Source organism: Parasteatoda tepidariorum, chromosome 1, assembly GCF_043381705.1.
Source record: "Parasteatoda tepidariorum isolate YZ-2023 chromosome 1, CAS_Ptep_4.0, whole genome shotgun sequence".
Taxonomy (NCBI): domain Eukaryota; kingdom Metazoa; phylum Arthropoda; class Arachnida; order Araneae; family Theridiidae; genus Parasteatoda; species Parasteatoda tepidariorum.
In genome coordinates, this window is record NC_092204.1 from 39,814,586 (window position 1) to 39,841,361 (window position 26,776).

The following is a 26,776-nucleotide window of genomic DNA, read 5'->3' on the forward strand; positions in this document are numbered from 1 at the left end:
TGCTTTTGCTTAACTTTTCTTTTACATATTTCAGTATTGCCTTTTAAGGTTGTTTTTCATGATGGTTTCTATTCTTTTAACTCCCCTTAAAACATAAATATACGGTTTTATTTCAGTACAATAGGAAAAATGCAAAAATAAAAAAGTATAAAAAAACATTACCAAGTACTAAATTATTTTTTGAAAGATACAGATCTTGGAAAAGCTTTAAATCGAACGAGGATGTTTCAAAAGCCGATAAAGAGATAAGAAGTAAGAGATTATTTCTTAATTTTAATCCTTTATCCCTTTTATTTATTTATTTTTAATTTAGAACAACATAATATGCCAGTATATTATCAAAAGTAATCGAAAAGAGTTGACCATAACCTCTTTTTTTTTTTTTTTTTTTTTTTTTTTTTTTTTTTTTTTTTTTTTTTTTTTTTTTTTNTTTTTTTTTTTTTTTTTTTTTTTTTTTTTTTTTTTGCTTAGGTACTTCTTTTTTAATTGTAACTTTAATAAGAAAAAAAATAAATAAAAGAAGAAGAAGCTCTTCCAATCAAACTCAATTCGTGTCATATATTGTAACCAAACAGCGGAGATAACATTTATGTAACCAATCAAATTAAATTCGTGTCATATATTGTAAGCAACCAGCGGAGATAACTTTTAAGTAATTAAAATAACGCGAAAAAGGTCCTCCAAGTTGAAAATTAAGTCGTAACAATCGTGTACTGTGAGTATCTGAACAAAATGGCAAAACTTCTATGGAAGATAGAGCACATCATAAGGGTTAAGAGTTGCATAGGAATCCGTGAATGGAAACGTCATCATACGCCTCTAGGGGAGCTTAGATTTTTAATCTTAATTTAAAGATTTTGTACCTAATTTAACAAGCTCGCCAAATCTATAATAAGATATGTATATAAATCGCATGTTAATTGATACAAATCAAAAAAACTATCTCCCTGTATGCTCAATGATATGGTCTGTATTAGTGCTTAGTTTCCAATTTTTTTTTCCCATTGGGGAGAATTTATACTCAAGTTTTTAATAAATGTTATATTTAAACAGTTTTTCTTGTAGTTTGCTTTCTTCCTCCAATTTTAAAGTAAATTTATTTTTTAGTACAATTTTCAATAAATTAAAAGCAAACTTGTATCATATGGTTTGATTTAGGATCATTAGATTTTGATTTCACCATGATAGTTACTGAATTTATGGATTCTTAACTATGCCAAAGCAATTATTTTCCTTAAGACTTTATTAAACTCTTGCGAATCTTTTTTTTCTACATATTTTTAGTCGTTTATATGAATGAATTCACATTCATAAAAAAATTTGCTTTAGTGCTGTTTTATAAATTCTTCTCTGCGCGCACTTAAATTTGCTCGCCTCACTAAGTTTATCAAAAACTAATAATAATAAAATTAAAATATTTTGCCATTATTCCTATTGGATAATACGTATTCTCATCCCAATAGAATAGTATTCCCATTGGTTGCTATCTAACTGATTGATCATTGATGGATTGTTAGAGGACAAGTAAGTAAAGGACGACATGCAATTTTATTTCTAACTTAATTTTTTTGTAGTAGAAATATTCTAAAAACAGACAACAGTGTGTCAGAGTTATTTTAATTTGTATATTATATTTTTATTTGTTAAGATTTTTTATTAAGATTTTCACTTATTAAAATTTGTAATTAAATTTTTTTTTAATTAAGATTTTTTCATTGAGATTTTTTTTAAACAACATATTTAAACTATAAACATAGTAAACTGCTGCAACTATATAAACAACTTATTTATTTATATTTTTCAATTATACCAACATTTTGGATCGCTGCGTCTCAGGATTGTTTCCAAGACAGCGGCGTTGCCATATTAATTATCAACGTTAAATGATTTACAACCACTATCAGAATATTGAAATCATTATTGAATTAAAACAAAGAATGTATGCGCTTTAAACGAAAACATTGATTTAGCGTGTTTACTTAATTGGCTAAATTCAGTGACATAGTGACAACAATATCCGAGAATGGCATTATTCCACCAATTTATCGTGTACTGTAAATGAGTTTTCTCTGCGTGGTGCCTTAGGAAACAGCAAAACCAACTTCTTGTATTTCATGGGGTGTAGTACCTCACTGTAGGAAACAAAAAAATGTGGCTGTCTTAAAGGAGAGAGATGATGCAACAACATTATTGATTGCTCTGGCAACAATGAGGATATTCGTGAATGAGTAGATTTTCGTTAAAAGGAAGAGGAATATTTTTTGGGAATCATCACCAAAAGTTAAAATTATTGAAGTTAACATCAGATAAGTATAAATCTGAATAGCAAACCACTCAACCAAAAAGATAGAAGGTAACGATTGTGAATTAACAACGTGTTTATTTATTTATTTATATTTTTTATAATTATTTTTTTTTAAAAAATAGCCTGCTTAAAAATTCTTGAAACATTTGCTTAAACTTTATTAAAAGTGATGAAATTAAACGTTTGTAATTCTTGTAGATATTGAAGCGTTATGGTAACATCGACATCACGGCAACAGCGGAATTTTTTTTTTTTTCGTTTGAAATTCTCAAACAAAATTTTTTCACATAGAATTTTTTTAAACATTCTTAGCATTTTTAGTTTTTTTTTTCCACCATTTTGTAAGATATTAGTTATAAACCAAATAAAAATAATAATAATTAATTAATTACTGTTCTGATAACTTACGTCGACAATTCTTCAAGATGTTAGATGATACTTTTTCGGTGTTTAGTATTAGCAGTTTTGCTTTATTATTATTATAATATTATTACCCCATATTAACATACTTTTTAACTGCTACAAAATTTCCACAGCAAGTATAGAAGATTTTTTTTCGCGGTAGTGATTAAGTTAAAATAAATTTTATGTAAGCGAATTATAACCACGTGGCATTACAAAATATTGCCTTATGACCACTTTTAATATAATTTTAGAATCTAATTAAAAAAATGAAGACTAAAAAGTTCGTATATTAAGGATAGCAAATTAAAATTGAAAAGTGGGGAGAAAAAAGAAACGCTGTCAAAATTTAACAAACAACTACTGAGGAAAGCGAGACTGAAAATATCAAAACTGTTGGATTGTCCTAAGAAATAGATCTCCAAGGTTCATCAAGCAGTAAAGAAGATTAATTATAATGAAAATAAAATAAAGTAACGAGCCTTATACTAGCCCAATTGGAGTACTGATTTCAGAAGTTGGGAGTTATATAAAATATTAATAACGATTGCCATTAAATGACGAAGGATTTAATGCCCTTTTACGTATGCTATCATGGGTTTATGAACCTAGAAAAAAGATTTTAGTCATTGCAACGGTAACTCATATTAAAGTTCAGATGCGGTCATTGACATTAAATTTTTTTAATTTTAGTGTAATAGATTGTTTTCGAAACTTAAGCATTTTCAGTAAGTCTATAATTTTTGTTTTTTTGTTTTGTTAATACATGAGTTAAAAGAAGAGAAAGGAACAAAAATGAGAACAGCTCTAGAAGAACAGTAAATTTTTATTTCTTTTCCAAAATAAATAAATGAATGAAATAAAATTAATTTTTCAAGAAAATAAATATTATTCGCGAATCAAAGTTACTGAAATGTGTAGCACTGTAAACAATGGTGTGCCAAAGAGTATTTAAAAAAAAGAAAAAAAAAAAAAGAAAAAAAAAAGGAGTTTAAAAAAGGAATGTCAGAAGTAACCTCTGGAGGGAAGACAAAAATCAATAATAAAAAAGTAAAAATATTAGAACATTATATATTCATTAAAATTTAAATATATATATTAAAAATTTAAATCCATACATTAAAAATGTTTAGGTAAATGTTTGCAAGTTTTTTTTCTTCCTTTTTTTGTAGAAATTTATTACTTTTAACGTACGCAACACCATAATATCATGAACGTAAAATATTTGTGTACTTCATGCAATAGTTTAAACCTTTCATTCCATTTTAAGAACACAACATTATTTTTTTTTATTATGCTTGTTAATATTTGTGTACTGTATGCAATAGTTTAAACCCTTCATTCCATTTTAAAAACACAAAATTATTTTCTTTTTATTATGCTTGTTAATATTTGTGTACTGTATGCAATAGTTTAAACCCTTCATTCCGCTTTAAAAACACAAAATTATTTTCTTTTTATTATGTTTGTTAATATATGTGTACTTCATACAATAGTTTAAACCCTTCATTCCATTTTAAAAACACAAAATTCTTGCCTTTTTATTATGCTTGTTAATAACATAAATCCAATTGAGTATTTCCAATTGGCATAAGTGTGATTGTTAAAAAATAATTATAAATAAGTTGTAAAATGTTTTTAGCGTTTAATGGTTTTATGAGCAATTTCAAAAACAAAGACCACTTTAAGGATATTTTCAAAAATTTTCTTCAAGTTAAGAGTTATGTAACCAAAAAGTATAGTGACATATATTAAAGGTCATTTAACCAAGATTATAGCAGCAGCAGCTGAAAGAGGCTCGGTGACTGAAATAGTGTCACTGCTATTGATTCATCTGTCAGTTCTATTCCTAAATTAAATCATAGAATAAAGTAAACAGTTATATCGTGGCAATGTCTAGTTTAACATTTAGTGCAAAATCTTCCCTACAGTCCAACATACCCAAAATGAATTTAAAATACTTTTTAACGGTTAAGCATAAAATCTAAAAGGTCTATTTAAAGAAGCTAACTGGTAAGAAACATACCTAAATTTATAATGTTTGAAATAAAAATGGTCAATTTAGCATTGTTTTTACTTCTAATTTATCCAACTATAACGAATGTAATATTATCTTTGGCGTGTGATGTAAATGAAACAGAAAACAACGTTATAATTAGAAAACAAATCACCGGAATATTTTGATTTCCGGTTGTACTGAATGATAACTTCAAAACTTTCCCTGCCTTGCTCAAATTTAGTTGCGTATTCAAAAAATTTATTTAGTTGTTTACAGTATAGGGGTAAAGGCATCTTAAAATTATAGGTTTCTCTTAGGTTACCCCTGATCGTATAAATTGTAGTTATTTTTCACAGACGAATAACGGGTTCCCCGCAAAATTCATATTCTGAGAAAAAGAAATTATTAACCGGAGACACAAGGGAAAATAAATATATTTTGAACACAAGACTGCTACAGTTTCCTTTTTCACTGGCTACTCAAAAGACCAGACCAGACAGGTAATTACTAGGAGAGGAGAGGAAGACAAGTGCGGTGAAACAATAACAACAACAAAAAAAGAGACTCTCTCTTTTTGTATCCTAGGGGGCTCCACCCGGATCGTAAAGCTCACCTTGTTTTTTGATGATAAACAGATTGTTACATTAAAAATATAAATTATTCGAATAAAAGATGCTAAGTTTTAATTTTTATTTTTTATTGTATGGACACAGATTTGGTACCACAGGTTTCCGATTTAATTTGAGGGAAATTTAAACCTAATAATTTGCCCACTCTCTTTTTTTCCCTTTGAAAATTTTTATTTAATCATTGATAACTTTAAATGCTTGTTAAATATCGTTTTAGAGTTTCATACAGTTATTTTGTACTCATTATTTAAATTGCATAATTTGACTGATTTTAGATTCACATTATATTTGCTGCAAAAGTAAATATAACACAAATATTTATTTACTGTTAAAGAATTGTATAACGGTAACTAAATATTTTGCGTAAAATTTCGAATATTTAGATAATATCATGCAATTACTTAATAGATAGGCTTAGTTTAAAGCCTTTAAATTTGGGTAATAATTGAAATTAAAATCGTTAACTCAGAACCCCCAAAATAGATGAAAGCACGACTTACACATTTCCATTTTCACAATTTAGACATAGATCTGAAGGGGAAGATAATCTTTTCCTGCTCCCTAAACCCATGGTACTGATCAGCAACTGACCAGAGGACTTTCGATTCCACAGATTTTACGGGTTCGTATATCGCATGTACTCGGTGTGTCTTAGCGGCTTTGAGGATCGAACCCAATTCGCATCGGACTGAAGTCCAATGCTTTATCCACTTGGCTTCCTACGGCTAGTAATATTTATGAGGGATGATGAATATCATAGGAAAATATTGTTAAATAAAGGTTAAATAAATAATTTGCAACTAAACATTATCATAAATTTATGCTTTTAACAAACAAAAATATTTGGATCTTCTGTGTTTATTAATTATAATATCATGTGATGTAGAAATACAACATAACTAGGGCTTTATAAATTTTACCTAGGGTTCATAAATCTAAGACTGAAATTTTTTTGAAATTATATGATTAAAATTATGCGAAGGTCAAGAAAACCGCGAACTCTCAGACACAAGGCCCCGAGTCAGGACCACATCATTTATTGGTAACAAAAATACACACAAAATTTAACCCATCATCTGTGGTGTAACTAGCCTACTGTGCGATATTCGCAAAATTAAAATTTGCTCGCTTTTTTTAAATCTTCCTGTCATTTCAAAGCGTAAGACCTTTAATTTTTTTTTTGTGAAGCCGTAATGAAAATATTACTTTTTAAAACAATTTCTATAAATTGCGTAGAAAAAAGGCACTAATTTTATTACTAATTATAACTTATTAAAACGCTAACTAATAAAAAAAACTAGTAAATACAGTTTAAAATGCACAAGATTTTAGTTAAATACATCTAATGCAAAATATCAGTTATTGCCACCCTTTATATATTTTTAGCATTATTCTCACATAAGTGGTCAATATTAGAATCTTGTTGTTGTTGTAGTTCATTTACGTCGCACTAGAGCTGCACAACGGGCTATTGGCGACGGTCTGGGAAACATCCTCGAGGATGATCCGAAGATATGCCATGGCAATTTTGATCCTCTACAGAGGAGATGGCTCCCCTGCTTTGGTAGCCCGACGTACATTTTCTACATAAAAGTTTATAATCCGCTACGAACCTCCGCGATTCCGTCATTTCTGAAAAAAAAAATGAGACCACATGCCTTATATCTGATAGGTATCAGTTTCGCAATCATACCACCCAATACAAAAGAAATAAAAGATTTATCCCAGCATAAAATCGCTGATTATTCATAATGTTCATATTTGTTACTCATCAATTTAAAATAAACTGCTTCTAAAAGAGATAAAGGGAGACGCAAAAAGTATACTTCTTATAATTTTTTGATAAGAGATATATTCCTAATCAACATGATATCTGAAACGCAGATAAAAAAAAAGGGCTAGAGAGATATCATTTACGTCATTCTTGGATTGCTCAGTCTATTTATGAAACTTAGTGTCCTTAAAGACTCATAAAAATCAAGAAATTTAAAATGTAGGAATGTATAGAGAGAAAAAAAAAGAAAAAAAAAAAGGACACATTATTCATAATATAACTTTATTTGTTAAACATTGCTCAGATGAAATATAACAGATTTCAACACACTTGAATTAAGTCTCAGTATTAAGTATTATGTAAATTCAATTATTTGAATAATATGCGCATAATTTTTAAATCTAAATAAAATACTTCTTAGCTTGACGTAATTAAATTATTATTCATAAATTATTGCGTATTATACATTACGTATTATAAATAAGACTTTATATTGGTTTATAATATTTTTTGTTTTATATACAACTATAATACTTATTAAGCCCGCCTATTCGTGAAATTTATATATCTAAAAATATATTATTTCGTTTCTCATAAAGGAACAGGACATCTCTTTTATGTTCCCTTTTCATTTTGCTTTTATTATCTTATACATATTAAAAGAAAGAAGAATAAAAACAAAATTGTCAGAGCTTATCCCTTTATTGCAATATTTGTAAACATTTTTAATTTTTATTATCACTATCATTTTAAATTTAATGGTCTATCAAATTACCATATCTAATAAACATGACTGAAATTTGTATTTCAATATGACTCAGAAATTGTTTTATCCAGTATAAAATAAAGCATGAATTACGAAAATAGTTTATTGATTTTTTGTTCTAATTTTCCAAAATAAATCATAGTTTTTCATAAGTTATACTATTTCGAATGGAAACTAAAGTAAATATTATATTCTCTGTTTTACATTAATGATCGTTAGCTTAAAAATTAATTGATTTTAAATTCTACGGATATAATATGAACTTTACTCTCTCATTTTTTTGTTTAATTCTTCTTGCATATGTTTTCGCACCAGTTAGATTTCTGTCATTTTTTGAGTTTTTCATTGAGTACATTATATCATTGTAGATTTTTTACCTTAAAAGGGGAGTTTTTCAACCGCATTCAGCTCTAAAAACAGTTGAAAATTATTTTCTTTATCCTAAAGCCTTAACCATTTCAATCAACAACAAAAAAAAATTTAAATAGTAATATTTGATTTGAATCTCCAATCAATAAGGAGCAATTATTTATTAAAAAAATAATGAATGAAAGATTAAAATTTGATAAAAATCAATAATTTTTCATAGTTTCTTTATTAGTTTGAAAATAAATTAAGAGGATACGTGCCTTTTGCTGAAAAATTTAGGAATAGTTTCAATTAAACAAATATGAAATTTCTAAGTAAAATTTATAAATTGCCTTTATTAATTTTGTGAATGCATGACAACGACAACTTAAAGAAAATACTGACATGAATCACAAAATTGCATAAAAATATTCAACAATGAAAAAATACAAAAATTATCCCACGTGTCTCAAATGTCAATTAAAAACAAACAAACTTCCAACTTTTATATACTGATGTGTGATTGGCGTAGTATAAATCATCACAAGGATAATTTTTTTTTTCACTTATAGTAGTAATTGAGAAGAAGAAAAAAACTTTTGAATTTTTTTTTTCTTCGTAAAATAACATTTTTGACGCACTTAAGTGTTAGGTTAACCGAAACAGAATGAGTAGTATTAATTATTTAATTTGAATAAAAGAATATTTTAAATCATCATATGAAGCTTATTCATTTATGAACTTTAAAGTAAATGTAAGAAAAAATTGTGGCACGAGGATCAAAATAAAAGAAGATACTAGTAAAAAATTTAACTTGCGTATAAATTAATGCTAATAGTTTTGATAGCTTAAAACTATTTTACTGATCTTTACTTAATGGCAAATATAAATGTTTTTTCTCTTTTTATTTATTTTTTGATGAAAATAATTTTCAAAAATTTGGTGATTTTCCCGTAATATGTAATAAAAATTATTCAATAAAAGTTCACTGAAAGTAGAAAAAAAAAATCACTGCAATAAATGATTTTGAATGCAGATGATTTAAAAATTTCTCAGCATCCCATTTGCGGAAAAGAGGATAGTCTTTATTGTGCGCATGCGCACTCTTCTCCTTCCGTCTTATGCCAGCTCACTGCGCAAGAATTGGGTGCGTTCTGTGACTCAAAAGATAAGTAATTGACAGCTGATATAAAATTACTTAACACCCGGCTTCTACCTCTTCTTTTTTCTCCGTGGTTCTCCGCTAGCATCCATTTTTACGCTTCGCAGTAAGCTGTTGCGGGTTTTACAATCTAATATTTTTCGGCGTGCCTTCAAATATCAATTTTCAGTAAAAATGCCATCAGAAAAAGTATTGAATTTTGCTCCAGGCCCCGCAAAAGTGCCAGAAGAAGTAAGTAACTTTTTTTGTTTACAATTTCGTCTCTCACGTATAAAGTGATAATGTTTTTAGGAAAACGCATGCTACATCTAATTTTTGTGGGAATTCTGATTGCTTTATGGATGTATGCGAGAACTATTCTATCTAAAATTGCTTTATGTCTGACTAAATTGATTTGATATATTTATGCTATAAATACGACCACCTGCAAACTTTGGATCGATCACTAAAACACTTTCTTCTGTTTGAAAACATCATGAATTGAAAATTTTTCTTTCATTCATTTGTGCTGTGCAATGTATGTAATTTTATGCATTTCTCCATTTCATCATTAAAATGGCTTTATTAAGATTAATTCGTTAAATTTTTATTATTTTGATCCTCATATTTACAAATTTTTTAAAAAATTTAGAAATAATTGTTTTAGTTTTAAGAGATTATTCAGTTTATTATTATTTAATGACTTATATTTTCCTGATACCAGTGTTGATATGTATGACTATACTGATTTGTTTTATTTATGTTTTAAATTCGACCACCTGCAAACTTTGGATCAAACACTAACACAATTTCTTCTATTTGAAAACATCGTTAATTGAAAATTTTTCTTTCATTCATTTGAGTAGTGCAGTGTATGTAAATTTATGTTGGCAAATAAACATTGTTTATTACTCCATTTCATCATTGAAATGGCTTTATTTCTGCTTTATTATTATTAATTTGTTAAATATTTATTATTTTTAATCCCTCATATTTACAAATTTTTTAAATACTGCAGAAGTAATTGTTTTAGTTTGTTTATTATTAATTTGTAGTTTATTCAGTTCATTATTATTTAGTAACTTATATTTTCCTAATACCAGTGTTGGTATTTCAGATTAAATAGTGTAATATAACCTAGAAAACAGGGAATTCTCAAAATGAATTGTTTTACATATAGCTAGTATTTGAGTTCATACAAAGTATCTACATTATTTACTACTACATTACTATATAATTTACTACTACACTCGTGAGAAACAAATGTAAAATTCCAATTGCTATAATAAACAAAAATTTAATATTAATAAAAGATGTAATTATTAATTTTTATATGTAATAAGTGCATGGTCATTACATTTGAAGTTATAACTCCTTTTAGAGCTGTAGACTTTGGAAAGCAGGCAATTCATATTGTCCTGTCCAAAACCAGTTTAAGCCAGTATATCCAGTTATGTGAATGGAAAAGGAATTTTGATAATAATAATAAAGCTTTGTTGTATGTTTAAAATAATGTATGTAATGTGTTCCTCCTTGTATTTTATTCTATTTTATTATATATTCTTATTTGTATTTTAATATTACTCTGTTCTATGATATATTGTTATTTATTCTTCAAAATTATTCTAGGTACTTCAGCAAGCACACTCTGAGTTTTTTAATTACAATGGGGAAGGTATTAGTGTTGTAGGTAAGAGTAATTTTTCAATATGCTTCGATAGTTTATTTTAGCTGGCTTAATTATGTGGATAAGAAAAATTTGCACTGCTTTTTACATTATACTAAACAATGAAACAAATTGCTAATGATCAGATTTAATTTTTTTTTAACAATAACTGCACAGTATAGTTAAAAAAATTAAATCTTATCATTAGTTTGCTATTTTTATAACTATAACTGCAAGTTTTACAATTATATTTTCAATGATGTGTCATTTATTTTAAATTAAGAAAAAATGTGAATTTTTAAATTTTTTTTCTTATTTATGAGCTAGTTGATTACTTTAAAAAATTCTTTGATCAATAATTTTTTAAAAATTATATTTAAATTCAAATGTTTTTTAAATTTTTTTCTTCCCGTTACTTGACATTAAATTGTGCAGCATTTTTAAAAAGTGCTTAAAGGTGCTTTTTTCATGGGATGTTTTTAAAAAGTGCTTAATTTTCCCTTTTCGAAAATTAGATTTTTTTTACCATGTCAATTTTTGTTGCTTATAATGCAGAAGCATGGTTTTCACATTGTTTTATTCAACTTTTTCACAATTTATTCAACCACAATCCATTTCGGTGTACCGTCGGTCTGTAACATATGACAGCATCAATCATATTACATGTTTGATGAAATACTTGGGAGTGACTCTTGACTACTGAGCTGAGTTCAGGGAGATTCTTGCACTCTTATGGGCAATTCTGCTGCATTTTGCAAGATATTTTCAATTTCAGTCTTCATTTTACTTCTGAAATTGAACCGAAAAATCTCTATATTTTTATGGTGGCTAATATAATCAAGAAAAGAGTACTCTGTCAGAAACTGAAACTAGTTATTTTATCATGATCTAGTGAAGTCTTTGAAAGTTATTTTGCATTTTATTAATGTCATGTATATAGTGCTTAAAAATATTTTTTGAGTGCTTAAAAAGTTCTTATTTTTTGTTAAGAGATTTGGCTACACCCCTGTGTGATGAAAGTTCTTGTATGGCTATAATTTTATATCTTCATGTTTAAAATCATGTCAGGAATACTGAGGGTGAAATTATGGCAGTTTTGTTGCTCACCTAATGCATATTGGAGTAAATCACAGAATCTGATGCACCCATATATTAAACATGAAACTTCGATTTAACCTGAAATCTACCCAGAACCTAACCTAAATGTAGAGTTGAAAATTAAAAACTTGTATTTTTTGATGAAAATTAAAGTTTTTATGTAAATTGTGGGAGCTATGTCACATTTATTTTTACTGTTACTTTACTTTTTAATATTTACACTTTTGTACTTATAAAATAAAATTTGTTTTGTGTTTTTGCCTTTACACAATTTAAAAAAAATTATATTTTTGAACAAAAAAATGAGTCAAATTTTAGGAGAGCTAAGTGTTTTGTAATTACACTAAAAGATTTTTGATAATTATGTGATTTAAACGACAACTTTCAATCAGCTTGAAATGAAATTTTAAATTCTGAAAAAAAAAGTTTTTTGTGATTCATCCTAGTGCATCTGTTACATATTTTTAGTTAATATGAACTGAAATAAAATGAACAATAAACTTATCTCTCATAAATGATTTTTTTTTATTTTAGTTTAATGATTTGTATCAAACTATGAAATGTCTCCATTATTCAATATTGATTTATATTAAAAATAATATTTTTTTATTTTGAAGTTTCAAAGAAGTTCTCTCAGATAATAAGCTAATTTAGAAATCACTTAAAATTTTTTATCTTCATGGTCAGAAGAGATATATTAGATAAAATGTTGAGCAACTTCATTGATTAGTTATCTTACGTATTTCAAAGATTATCTTTCTTTCATAGGAAAATTGAATCTCTTTCAAAACTTAACTAATCTATTTAAATTATTATCATTCATTTTATTTTAGTTTTTACATTCTTTATAGTAGTTGTAATTTTTTAAGGATTTAAATGTTCTTCATAAAAGTTGAATTGCAATTTTTAAAAAAAGTGAAATTTAATATCTAATGTTAATAAGAGTTATTTAAGTTTTCAAAATTTCTACCAGGTACATTAATTAATTATAAGAAATTTTTGCTTGAAAGAACATTTTTGATATTTCAAGAATAATTGGAAATGTTACTTTTTATAAATAGTTATTCAGAAATGACAGAAAAAATATAGCTGGCAGAATTTTTTTAATCAATTTTATTTTTCTTCTTTGTGTTTTTTTATTATTGTTAAAGTTACTTCCATAATATTATTGTTTTTGGTCTAAATGATTTATTACTGGGACACATAAAGTTCTGGATTAAAAATTTATTGTGGCAGATTGTTTTTTTTTTCTTCTTATTTTTTCTTTCTTCTTTTTTTTAAATTTGCACACAAGACTGCAAAAAAAAAAAAAAAAAATCCTGCATTTGCAATTTTCTGTGTCATACTTTAAATTTACAATTATAATCAAAATCATTTCATTTATTAATTTTCTGAATCAGTACTCGTCAGTTTTAGTAAACCAGAAATTTCTGAGATAAATAAATATATCTCTGTAGAAGTTTTTCTTTTCTATGCATGACTTTTTTTTTTTCTTTTTAAAATTTTTTTTAATACATAAGAACTTTTACAAATTGTTTTATAGAACAAAAAAATTGTTTTGCTCAGAAACAAACTTTGTTTCTGAAAGCTAGTAGTAGCTATTTTAATAAGTCTAAAATCCAAAATTTTATATTAAATGGGTACAGTAAACAAAATGAATCGGTTTGTGACAAACCTTAAAAACATCTGTGCTACCTATAAATATGTTATCTATAATAAAATGTGACAACCAAAATTTAAATATTTATTAATTCTATCCCATCCATGTGTGTAAAATTAATTAAAAATGGAATGACTGCATAAAACCTTTTTGAATAAAATTTTATGTTTTGTAGTTATTTTAGTAGAATTTTCTACTTTAGTTCTAAAATGTTATTCTACTTTTTTAAAACAAAGTCATTTTTATTTGTAGCTAGTGGTTTGTTATTTTTGATAATCTAATTTTATTTTGTCTCATTATTGTTTCAGAACTTACACATAGAAGCCCAACTTATTCAAAAATAAATGACGATGCTGAAGCTGCTCTGCGAGAGCTATAGTAAGTTATTTTAAGTATTAAGATGTTTAAATTTTTCTCAGGTGTCTGCAGTTCTAAAACGACTGCTACTGTTAATTTTTGTTAATTTCAATTAGTTTAAATTTATGTAGGATAATGAAAAAATTATGAAAACTACAAAATAGTAAAGTCTAATTTATTTTTAGTGATACCGTTAAGGTGACTAAAGCTGTTTTGCTGGCTAAGTTTCAAATGTTGATTTTAGTAATACAGTTTTGAGTTAATTTTTGTTTTCTTCATCTTAATGTTTCATGATAGATTGGTTCTGTTTGATAGTATTCGTTTGATAGATATTGTTTTATTTATCTCAAAATAATTTTAGTTTTAAAAGGAAAATATAATGTTTTTACACTGCTTTTGTATTATATAACATTAGAGATACATGCTCGCCCTCACAAAGATTGAATGGTACTTTCGTATTATCGCAACCAGGTTGGTGCGATTTGTAAGTTTGAGTAAGAAGGTATGAATAGAAAGAAAATGTACATTTGTTAATTACAGATAATTTTTAATACAGTTTTTTATATTATTTTGTTTTAAAATTATTTAAAACAAAATTATTATTATTAAAACAAAATTATTATTAATTAATTATTATTAAAATTATCAAATTATTATTAAAACAAAATTATTTATTATTATTTTGTTTCTTTACGAAAAACCACATATAACACGTAGGGTTGCCGTAAGTACAGTCACCAAATGTGGCGATTTATGCGAATTTTGGCCTGGTTGCGTTAATACGTAAGTACCGATTGAATTAAACAAGAAAAATAAAGTATAATTTATTATTTAAGCAATTTTGAGGAGGAAAAAAATGAATTGTGCATCAAAGAATTATCTCTTATTTAAATTGCACCATTCATTTATTCTGTGAAATATAATTTCAAATGTTAATAATTGTAATTTACGTAACTGGAAGTGTGAAAAGTATTTTGAAGCTTAATGATAACATTAAAGAGAAATGAACATTTGAAACCTTTTTCTCAAATGCTGAAAGTGTGAAAAACAAAATTAGACTCCTTTTTGCTGCAGGTCAGAAAATCAAAAGGATTTATTGGTTAACAATGCAATGCTTAATAGACCTTTTATGAAAATAAAACTCCTGTTTTTTCAAAATTTTGTGAAAAATTACTAAAACCAGTGAAATTTTTTTTTTATTACTACTATTGTGAAAAATCTCATTTTTTTAAAATCTGAAATTGCCATACAATCAGTTCCATTATCAATAGCCAAAGATAATCCGTTCTGCCAGGTTCCTGTTTTTGTGCAGATGTGAAAATAAAGCTCTGTTTTTATAAAGGAAATAAAACTAGAAAAACCATGCCTTTCCAATTGCTTTAGTTTTTAAAATATAAACTCAAATAATAATACAACATTGAATCAATTTATCAAAAAAAGAAAATTGTAATGGGTCCAGTTTTAAAATGGAAAATTATGTAAAGGGTCTGCTTTCAGATAAAATATTTTATGTAAGGTTTGTTATGATAAAATTATTTGTGAATGGTCCTTTTTTTGGATAAAAAATAATTTGTGAAAGGTCTATTAACAAACTTAAATTCATCTTTAAATAAGCCCTGCAATGATATGCTATTTTCTGTGTGTATAAAATCCTGAAAAAAAAAAGTGACATAAGTTTTTTTTATAGCATTTCTGGATAAAGTTTAGTCTTGAATCATGTTTGCAAAGATTTTTTTAAAAATATTAGCTAAGAAACTATCCATTATGCTTGCCATCTTATTCACAATTTTCTAAATTTATGTTATTGTAGACTGTTTTTGTTGCATTATAAGCAGATTGATTACAAGGGTTGTTTAAAATTATTATTAGGTAACTTATGATACTTATTGCTTTTTTTTTTCTAAAGACAATGTAAGTATTCAGATGTTTTGAATTGATTTCATTGAAATAACATTCTTTTCAATCATTTGATGTTTTAGTTTTCATATAATGCCAAAGGGCTTTAAAAACTGAATAATTTTTTTATTCTAGCAACATTCCTGCAAATTATAAAGTTATCTTTCTCCAAGGAGGAGGAACTGGACAGTTCAGTGCTGTCCCTTTGAATCTTTGTTCTTCTCCTGATGATGTAGCAGACTATATTGTAACAGGTACCTGGTCTTCAAAAGCAGCTCAAGAAGCAGACAAATACATTAAAGTTAACAGAGTTGTACCCAAAACTTCTGTATATACAGGTATAATTTAGTATTTTTTCATTCATGTGGAAAAAGTATTGTTAATTTTAAAATATGCATTAAGTTAGAAATTTTTTGAATAGTAAATAAAATATGAAGTAAATTTTTGAATAATCATAGCACAGCATATTTTTAAAGGGTTCTGTCAATGTGGCTTTATAAATTTTTTTACTTTTTAAGGTTGATTAACTTTTAAAATTAGTCAATTGCATGTAACGGTGCATTGTAATTACCAATAAGACATAAATAGAAAAATTAAATTTTGACATTATAACTGTCTTTTTTTAGTTACGCTGCCATTTTATTTTAGACGCTTAATTTAGTTTTCAATTTATATTAAATAATAAAACTAGAACCAAAACTTAGAAACTCATATTTTACTTTGATATATGTGCAGTATTAATACCGCTTTTGTGCTCTGAGCTGCGAAGTTGACTGAGAGAGTTGGTAATTTTTTTGTATTTTCTTGTCTTGCATCAAATTGTCATTGGAATGATGCGATTTTATTTTATAACCAGTATTGTTCAGTCGATCCTTTTGGATTTTCAACTATCCATGTTTAACTCTGCAGCCTTGTAATTTTAAACTCAACTCGGAAGACAATGGAACTCCTGGATTGCACTAGACAACCCTGTTTGTTGGAATGGAAAGGGGTTTCTAACTCATAATTTGTCTACCAATGAGGATATTTTATTGGGCAATGTTGTTCCATGATCCGTAGGAAAACTAGTCATTTTGTCCACCTCACTTTAATTGTCAGAGTGCCAAAACCATTAGTATTCAATGCAGACTAAAGCAGTATGAAAAATCTTGTTGAAGTTATGAAGAAAGAACAATGGAATTCGAGTGAAACATTAAAAAAATCCCATAACTTGTAACTTGATGACTGTATAATTTTTTAGGGAAAACTGGTGAACTCTGGCAAATATTTTAAATATTTGTGACAGTGGCAAAGATTTTTTTTTATCTGAGTATCAAAGACAAAAAAAAAAATTGTAAAATGTTTATATTGCTACAGAACATAGATGCGTACAGTATTTTTCTGACCAGTGTTTTCAAATCTCACCAAGGAAATGACACGGTGAATTATTTTTTTGAAGATTTAAATTTTTTTTTTAAAAATATGTTAGTCATTCAAAATTACAAATGTTTTCTTGTATTTTTAATTATTGATGCTAATAATTATCTACTGAAATTATATACCAAGTATCTAAAAATTTACAATTGTCTAGTGTACATATTTATCAAAAAAATTTTTTTTTTATTATTTTTTTTTGTTCCTAATTTAAAGTTTATTCTTGTTTATTTTACTTTTGGCAAAGGTAATATTTTGCAACAGTTGATTTTAAGAAGAGTTTTCCATAGAAAACAACTGGTGGTTGTTCTATTTGTTATGCAAAGTTATACTTGTTGACAGGGGATGTTATTTTTCTTTGTTCTATTTTTTATGTCTTTGTTTGCCTTCTAGATTTTTGTATTTTTATTGAAAGAGGAAGCAATGAAATATAAATAAACTCCTTATACCAACTCTGTGAGTAGTCTCCTGAACGAATTTTTGTCTCTCTAAATGGTAGAGATTTTCCTCTCTCTAAATGATAGAGAGATTTTATTAAAAGTTTAAAACTGGGCATAGTAACCATAATGATGATATGTGATTTTTTTTTTTAAAAAGTTGATGTGTGTTTTCATTTAGTTTCTAAAGTTTTATTTGTTTTTAAATTGACCCTATTGCATTACTGTTGGAATACCATATTTTTTAATATTTTGTTAATTTTCACTTTAGGAATTCCAGAAAAATCAGAGTGGAAACTTTCAAATAATGCAAAATATGTATATTATTGCGCTAATGAAACAATTCATGGTAAGGAAATGTTATTATGTATACATTTTATATGCTGAATATAAATATGTTTATAATAGAAAATTTAAAGTTAAGCGCTTTAAGATATGATGTTTTTGTTGAATTTTGAAAACTGGTATCTTAACTGTAGTGGATTATCATCGTTAAGTAATCAAAGTTAAGTGATGTTTAAACTTTTTTTTGAGATGAAAACAATTTTTTTTTTATTAATTTGGAGTTTGTTAATTTAATTAAAATTATATAAAGTGTTTGTATTTTGAATCTTCTTAGTTTTATAATCATTGATTAATATTCGATAAGTTGTGTTCTTAACTTGAATTTTCAATTTTAAATTGCTGTGGTCCATATATTTAATGATTTTTTAAAATTAATAATAATTTGAAAATTTCTGTATTTCAATCAATTTATTTTGTTTTAATTTTCGCCCATACATTTAATAAAGTACATTTTAGGTAGATTGGTAATTTTTTTTATGGTAATAGATTATTTTTNATATATCATTGATTAATATTTGATAAGTTGTGTTCTTAACTTGAATTTTCAATTTTAAATTGCTGTGGTCCATATATTTTATGATTTTTTAAAATTAATAATAATTTGAAAATTTCTGTATTATTTCAATCAATTTATTTTTGTTTTAATTTTTGCCCATACATTTAATAAAGTACATTTTAAGTAGATTGGTAATTTTTTTTATGGTAATAGATTATTTTTAATTTTTTTTTTTTAGTTGATTAACTTTTTAGGTATGCTTTTTTTCAGTAAATAAGATTGTTTCAGCTAATAAAGAATTAAATTAAATTTAGAATTTTGTTTGAATTTTCTCTAATATCAATGTAGGTATTGAATTTGATTCTGTACCTGAAACTAATGGTGTGCCTTTAGTATGTGACATGTCTTCAAATGTGTTGACTAGATCAATTGATGTGACAAAGGTAACTGCTATTTTCAAATATCTAGATTTTTACATTTATACTTTTTGAAGAAATCAGAAATTTTGTAGGAAAGCATTTTGTTCCAGCCTTATAAAAATTTTAAAATTATTTATTAGTGTACAAGTTCTAGCTATAAAGTTAAATGTTATAGTTGCCGGTAGTTTGACTCAATATAGCTAATCTTTTTGCTTTTTTTTGTTTTGTGATCCAAATTAGAATTTTATGGTATCTGTATGAAGTTTTGACGTAGCTTTAAAACTTTTTCATTAATTTAAACACACAAAAGTGTTTGCAAAAGTACCAGTTTAAGGATTTAAATGAAAGTAGATTATCACAGAGATTGGTTAAAATGATGATTTTTTTTATTTTTAACTCTCAAACTTAACTTGTATGCACATAACAAAGTGTGTAGATTGTATCAGATTTTGGAAAGCAAAATTAATGTACTAAAATTAAAGTTTGATATATTGTGAAATTCTTAGCTAAACCAAAATAATATTAGTTTAAACAATAAATACAAATGAAGTCTCAGAGAATGTGGTCACACATAATCATTGGAAATAATATAATCGTTGCATTCCATACAGTACGTGCTGTCAACTGCTGTGAGAAAATAAAAACCCAATTCATTAAGGACTGATTATCTTTTATGTACTTTGTTTTAAATTTGCTTATTTAGTAATAGTTCAAACTTAAAGAAGAATCTGATTGTTTATTTCTGTGGAATAAACATGTATGTTAATGAATTAAATTTTGATAATTTTTTATTCAATAAAATGCTTTAATAGTATTATTTTGAATAAAATAGATCTAGAGACTAAAATAGATTTAAATTTTAATTTTACATCCCCTGTCATTGTTTAGAGTTTATTTTTGATTAATTTAATGTTGTTTACGCATTTTTGCTTTGTTATCCTTGTTTGGCAAAATTTTATTGTTCTATTTTTATATTTTATTTATTGTTTTTTATGGTATTGTTTTTATTTTTTGTCTGAAGGCCATGAATTTTGCCTTAAGTTGTAATTGGAAAACGTCTTTTAATACTTTGTTTTTTTAATAAGCTTTGTTTTAAATATCATTGATTTGTTTTTAGTTTGGTGTAATATTTGCTGGTGCTCAAAAGAATGCTGGTATTCCCGGTGTGACATTTGTGATTGTAAGAGAAGATTTGTTAGGCAAAAGTATGAGAATATGTCCAACAGTCTTTGACTACAAAATAAATGCTGACAATAAATCTCTGTACAACACACCTCCCACTTTCAGGTAAATATTTGTTTTGAATTGCACTGCCTTTAATTTTTGTTCAGATTCAAGTGATGTTCCTGTTTATTATAATTTTTTTTATATAAAAGTTTTTAATTAAAAGAAAGGTAATATAATGTTGATGATTAGCTAAGTGGTTAAGTCTTCTAACTATTAAAATGTCTATTTGCTATGGCTCTATAGGACAATTAAATATTACTATAACTCTATATTTTTATAAGACACCAATCCATTTTTTTAAAACTTGCTAATTATTCTAGATTACTTGATTTTAATTCCTTTTTATTCAATTTCTAATAAAATGTAATTTAATCTTCCAATAATTAATCCAAGAAGGTAAAGTTTTTCTGCATCTTTTGCAATCTGTGCGCAATACATTCAACCAGCTAGTTCAAGTTGATTCAGTGTAACAGGAAAAGGATAACACCTATGGAGAATGAGTAAATTTGAAGTTCAATATATGTTTTCGAACTTATTTTGTTCCCTTGAAACTTGTCAAGTTCTAAATTAGCATTATTTTTATCATTTGGTGTGGAAAAAGTATTCATCCCTGAAGCACAATTTAAAATCTTTTGAAAGAAAAATCAATCCTATGAATAATGTTGATATAAATCCTATCAGGAAGAAAGTTCTAGTTTTATGAAGTGTGTGATTCCCCTGAATATTTTTAAAGACACTGTGATGTGTTTTTAAAGAGACCTCTTTCATTTCGCCAATTGCTCGATTAAGCACTTTTACTTTATTAACCTCTATTTTAATCCCTTAAGTTTATTTCTCAATGCAAGCTGTATGCTTATTCGTTCATCTCGATATCTTCTAGTTTTATGCTTTGAATGCTTCCAAAATTTTGTAAATGTTAACAAGTGGAAATTTCCATTAGAAAAATTTCCAGTAAACTCTATCTATAACTTTTAGTTATCTAGAATTTAAAGATAGAAGGAGGATTTGACTTTAGATGAGATTATAAATAGATTATAGCTTAGATGTAACGATATAACTTCAAATTGTTGATGAAAACTGATATATATGATGCTATTTAATGATTTTTTTTAAATGCCTCCTTATGAATTTCTGAAATGTTCCTACTCCCAGACAATATGATTTTCTGTACTTCTGTGATAAAAAATAAAGAAAGAAGATTGAAATGAAAAGCATCAAAATCATTTGTGTTTGATTTACCACAAATTTTGTATTTTGTGATGCCAGCATCTATACAGACAATATTACGAGAAAATATCCTTAAAGATATGAATTTATAATCCTGTTGTCAAAAAGACAGGTGTTCTTAAAGTGGATTGTTGGCACTTTAATTTGGTTTCATTATACAGTTTTTTAATAGCATAGTATAAATTTTCTGAGATCATTCATTTCAGTATGAACTTTAACATTGATAGATAATTTATTTTAATCTCTATTGAGAAACACCTTTGTTTTATAAATAATATAGATGCATCAATATACTGTGATTTTTATATTTTTTAAAAATTGCTTCAGATATTATATTTTGTAAAAACATTGGAGCTATTACTTTTGTATTTTTTTGTAATTTTTGTATTTGAATACAATCCTGTAATTCAATATTTTTTTTTATTTTTAGTGTCTATGTCTTAGGACTTGTATTCCGATGGGTATTATCTAAAGGAGGCATAACTGCAATGAATGCTGCTAGTGATTTAAAATCTAGTCTTGTGTATGATGTAATAAATTCTTCTGATGGATTTTATCAGTAAGTGTTTTTAAAACTTTATCAAGGAAAAAAAATGCCTTTTTCTATTTTTTAAAATGTTTCTCTTATCTTCCTTGTTTAAGTAATAACTTTATGGGAAATTGTAAATTTCATGTCATGAATTTAAAAAAAAAAGCACAATACATAAATTAGGTGAAGCTGCGTTTAACAAAGCAAAATTCTCCAGTCTCGATGATTAAAATAAACATCATAGGCAAAGTTGTGAAAAAATACCCTAAGAAACATTGTTTTTAAATCGTAAGGAAAAAAAAGTTTATTGTGCAAGAAATTAGTAATAGTCTGTCGAAGCTAAGAACTCCTCCTGCCACAAAGTCTGGTGCTATGGAAACAAGAATGGCACATTTCAGGGAGGGTAGCTTCACTCTAGGACTAACAAAATACAGTTAAGAAAAAGATTCCCTTTCTCCCGCCGAAACCACTCCAAAACACAGGGATGAGATTTTTCCGCTTTTTAGCGGATTTCCGCTTTTTTCACTTTTATCTCTTAAATTTCAGCTTTTTTATCAAAAATTTAGATGTTCTAAAAATTTCATTTTTTTTATAAGTATTCCGCTTTTTCAGAAAATTCACTGATTTTCAAAGAGAAACAGAAAATTCAAGCTACATAGCTAGCTACCAATCCTTTCTCATTTTTACTTATTTTACCTATTTTCTCCCCTTTTACAAGATAAGGTTTTCGGAATTTTTTACCCGTCCTCCAGATAGATCCGATTTTAGTTGTTCAAACGACGCTGCTTCTGACAAGCCTTTTAGAGGTCCCAAGCCTGGAATNGACAAGCTATAGGTCATATCTAATGCTTCACATGACTAAAATATATTGAAGTAGTATATATTTGCATTTTTCATCCATGATTGTAAATTTACACTAAATTTATGTTTGAATTATCTTAGACTAGTTCCAAGCTATATTATATAAGATTTTTTCATTACTTTTTGTATCACAGTGATAGATATATTGAATGCATTCATTTAAATTATTGAATTGTCATCACTTAAATTGTTTTGTTTCAGTTCTGCTATTAATCCCTCAAATCGAAGTCGCATGAACATTCCTTTTAGAATTGGTGGACCCAGTGGAAATGACGATCTTGAGAAAAAGTTTTTAGATGAAGCAAAAAGTCACAAAATGATTTCTTTAAAAGGACACAGGTATAAAAAAGAATTCTTTCTTTTTCATTTATAAATGATTGACAGTAAATTCAATGAAAACAAGCTAGGTAAATAATGCAAATATAATGAAAGATAAAGTAGGTGTTATTTAAATATTTGGTATTATATAATTTCATTTGGTTTAAATTGTCAAAACTATAATAATTTTTACTTTAGTTTCAATAATTTTTTTCTATGCATTCAAGCAACATTCAGATTCAAAGCTAGGAATTCAAGGCTTGAAGATTAATCTTGAATTTCAATCAACTTTTATAATGTCTGTCTGCACACATGGTCTTAAATAAAAAGAACCAATCAACAGAAAGCTTTTCCAAGTTTGGTTTCTGTATTAAATGGGAAGTCAAATCGAAGAATTACATTAAAACATATTGTCTAATGAACATTTATAAATCACATGTTCAGGGCCATTAGATGGTTTAGATTAAATGGAAAATGTTGTATGGGCATCACGATGCACAGTAGGATTAAACAATTCTGACAGAGAAGTAATTGTAAAAAGTTTTGGAGTTAAAACATATAACGTTGTATGTAATGAAACACTTAAAAAAAATTAAAACTTTTTTGCTTTTTTAAAACGTTTAAATGAAATGAGTGTAAATTTCCATTTTTATTTGTCTTGCAGGTCTGTCGGAGGAATAAGAATTTCTTTATTCAATGCAGTTACTCTTGACGAAACCAAGGCACTGGTTGAACTAATGAAAAGCTTCCAAGCAAAGAATCAGTCATGAAAAATTCAGAGAGAATTTAACAAATATATTCTACTATAGCCTTATAGATATTTTTATGCCTATATTTGAATTATACACTTTACAAATTTATATAATGTCATATTTTTTTTATTTAAATCTGCTTTTTATTTTTACATATTTTTTAAACATTATTTTAAAGTAATGGACTACTCTATTTGAAATTGAAATCAATGATCCAAAATTTGCATGAATTATAATCAAACTTTTGATTTGCTCAATGCTTTGAATCAAGATTAATCTTTTAAATTATCCTATTTCAATCGGAATTGCTTGATATAATGAATTCATTACTTCATAACTGTATCAGATGTAATCAATGTAATTTTAGATTTTAGCCAATGTTTAGCATTTTTCAGATTTCTCTTATCAATAGCCTTTTGATGCCAACATTGTTGTTTTATTTTGTAAACTTTATACTTGTTACATATATTGTCAAGTCTTTTATCGTCAATAAAGGACACTACTGAATGGATTGTATTTTTTTTTATTGATTCAAAACTTTTTAACATGTTATGCCATTAAGGCGAGAAGGGCGCCATCTATATTTCATTTCAATAAAAATGACTTCATATTTAAATTGGATATTAAATTCACCGATTCAAATATGATTGGGATAATGAAAATAGTTGAATACAATACTTAATATTTTTAAAATATTCTATTATTATTAAGTATATTTTGTTAATAAGGAGAAGCATTAGAAATTATACAAAAAAAGAAAAAAGATAATACTTGTCTAAAATCAAACTTTGACTGTCTGGGTGGCTATATGCAAGTTGGTTACTTCAAGGCCATTGCCTAAGTGGAACATCTTATTTTAGTATAAAGAGTATGCTTAACATTTAAAGTCTTTTTTTTTTTTTTTTTAAAGGATTGGCTGGCTAAAGCGCTTTTGTATGCTATAAATAAAACATGTCCTCCCCTTGTAAGATTAATGTTGGGGTCAAAGGATATTGAAATAGTAATATAGATAATTTTAGTTTATTGCAATAGAGCTAAGTGTGAAAAGTCAATATATAACACTCCAAGAATATAATAAAACTTAATATATATCACTCTCAGAATATAATATTCTGAAGGATCTAAAAAGGAATAAGGATAGACCATAACTCATTATTTTTAATTAAAAAGGTAACTCAAAATTTGTTTAAATTAAACGAGTGAGTACAAAGTGAAATTTCTAAACTTTATTTATCAATACTTCATATAAATATCAGAACTTAGAATACATGAAAAGCAGCATAATGTGTTAAGGTATTTTGTCATAATTGTTTGTAGAATTGAAACAGACGTAGGCATTTTGCTCACTATTCTTTATTTTGTTTTTGAATCCCATTTAACGCTACTAATGCCTCATTGTTAAATTAATTTCTCAAAAAATATTTACCAACATTTTTTTACATTAATAACAAACAGAGAAATATACAATGGTTAATTTTTTTCTCTCAAAAACATAGTGTCATTACCTAATGACATTTATTACCAAAAATGTTTATTGATTTGATACTCATTTGCGGTGAAAGAATCACACATTTTCATCAAATGCATTTTTATTTTGAAATATCTAAAAATTTCATAAAGTATATATTGTACTTTTACACGAGAATCATTTAAAAATATAAGCATCACAGTAAAATATCAAAACAGATTCATTTGGAATTTAACACAGGAAAAGTTTTCATTTCTATACTAAAAATTTAAGAGGTGGTTTTGAGAACATGTTAAAAAATCTCGAAAACATGATAATTAAACATACGATAAAAAAAAGGTATGATTATTTAGAAAGACTATTTTTAATTTGTTTAAAAAATGATAACACATGACATCAAGACAAAAAATGCACCTTAATTTCTTGAGCAAGGAAGAACACATAAAATAACAGATCTTTTAGTGGATTCATAGTTTTCATTTATTATTTTATTGGTATTGCACTTATAACAGTTACTTTGATTGATTGGAAGTAAAAATAAGCTTTAGAATAGTGCAAAAGGCAACTATTATTTCAATGAAGCATCACAGACATGCAATATAAAAATGTAAGCATAAGCAAAATAAATATGTTAGCAAAAAGATTAATTGTGAGATAAAATACAGTGCAGAACCTCTTATCCGGAAATCGGAAAACCAGATAACCGGAATGAAATTCGGAACCGGAAATGAATTTTCTTCCATTAAAAAAAAATTATTTTTTCCTGCAAGATTTTGAGCCCATTTTGTTATTTAGAGCGTACGGCGTATCGAGTCGACGAAAGAACTGATTTAGAGGACGGATCAAAAGCCATTTGTAAACAAATCTCACATAAGCACAAATAGCTTATATATGTTATTAATGTTAATAATAACATATATAAGCCTGTATATAATTTTTATTTCATAATTTCTTTAGTTATTTAAACTTAAGTGTATTATTATTTATCATTTTTTATTATTTCTAAAACTATTTAAAAATTTTTTTTTAGTTTCGTTTTATAAACATTAAAAAAACGGCATTTTGTAGCGATTCAGAAAACTGGAAAAATCAGTAATCCGGAATCGCGATGGTCCCGATCTTTCTGGATAATCGGTTCTCTACTGTATTGCTATTTATAAAAATAAATTTAATCAATAAGCTTCTGACCAGTGGAAAACACTCAAAAGGCAATTATTATTTCAGTGTTGCATCACAGATGTGC

At 26.4% G+C, this 26,776-nt stretch overlaps 1 protein-coding gene across 1 annotated transcript; it reads left to right on the forward strand.

The window, feature by feature from the left end:
* The first annotated feature begins 9,325 nt into the window (after nt 1-9,325).
* Nucleotides 9,326-24,574, forward strand: LOC107447972 (phosphoserine aminotransferase). Its single transcript, XM_016063065.3, has 10 exons — nt 9,326-9,616; nt 10,994-11,054; nt 14,097-14,166; nt 16,177-16,379; nt 18,163-18,240; nt 19,081-19,175; nt 20,269-20,438; nt 22,036-22,164; nt 23,197-23,334; nt 23,978-24,574. Exons 1-10 carry the CDS (start codon nt 9,560-9,562, stop codon nt 24,081-24,083), a joined length of 1,107 nt encoding a protein of 368 aa, XP_015918551.2. The 5' UTR covers nt 9,326-9,559; the 3' UTR covers nt 24,084-24,574.
* The last annotated feature ends 2,202 nt before the right edge of the window (nt 24,575-26,776 follow it).

What these genes read in the sequence shown, in the direction of transcription:
- LOC107447972 (XM_016063065.3), top strand. Translation starts at nt 9,560, where the DNA reads ATGCCATCAGAAAAAGTATTGAATTTTGCTCCAGGCCCCGCAAAAGTG. An exon ending in CAAAACTTCTGTATATACAG is followed by an intron (nt 16,380 to 18,162) that starts GTATAATTTAGT and finishes TTTTCACTTTAG; the next exon opens with GAATTCCAGAAAAATCAGAG. An exon ending in CGCTAATGAAACAATTCATG is followed by an intron (nt 18,241 to 19,080) that starts GTAAGGAAATGT and finishes ATATCAATGTAG; the next exon opens with GTATTGAATTTGATTCTGTA.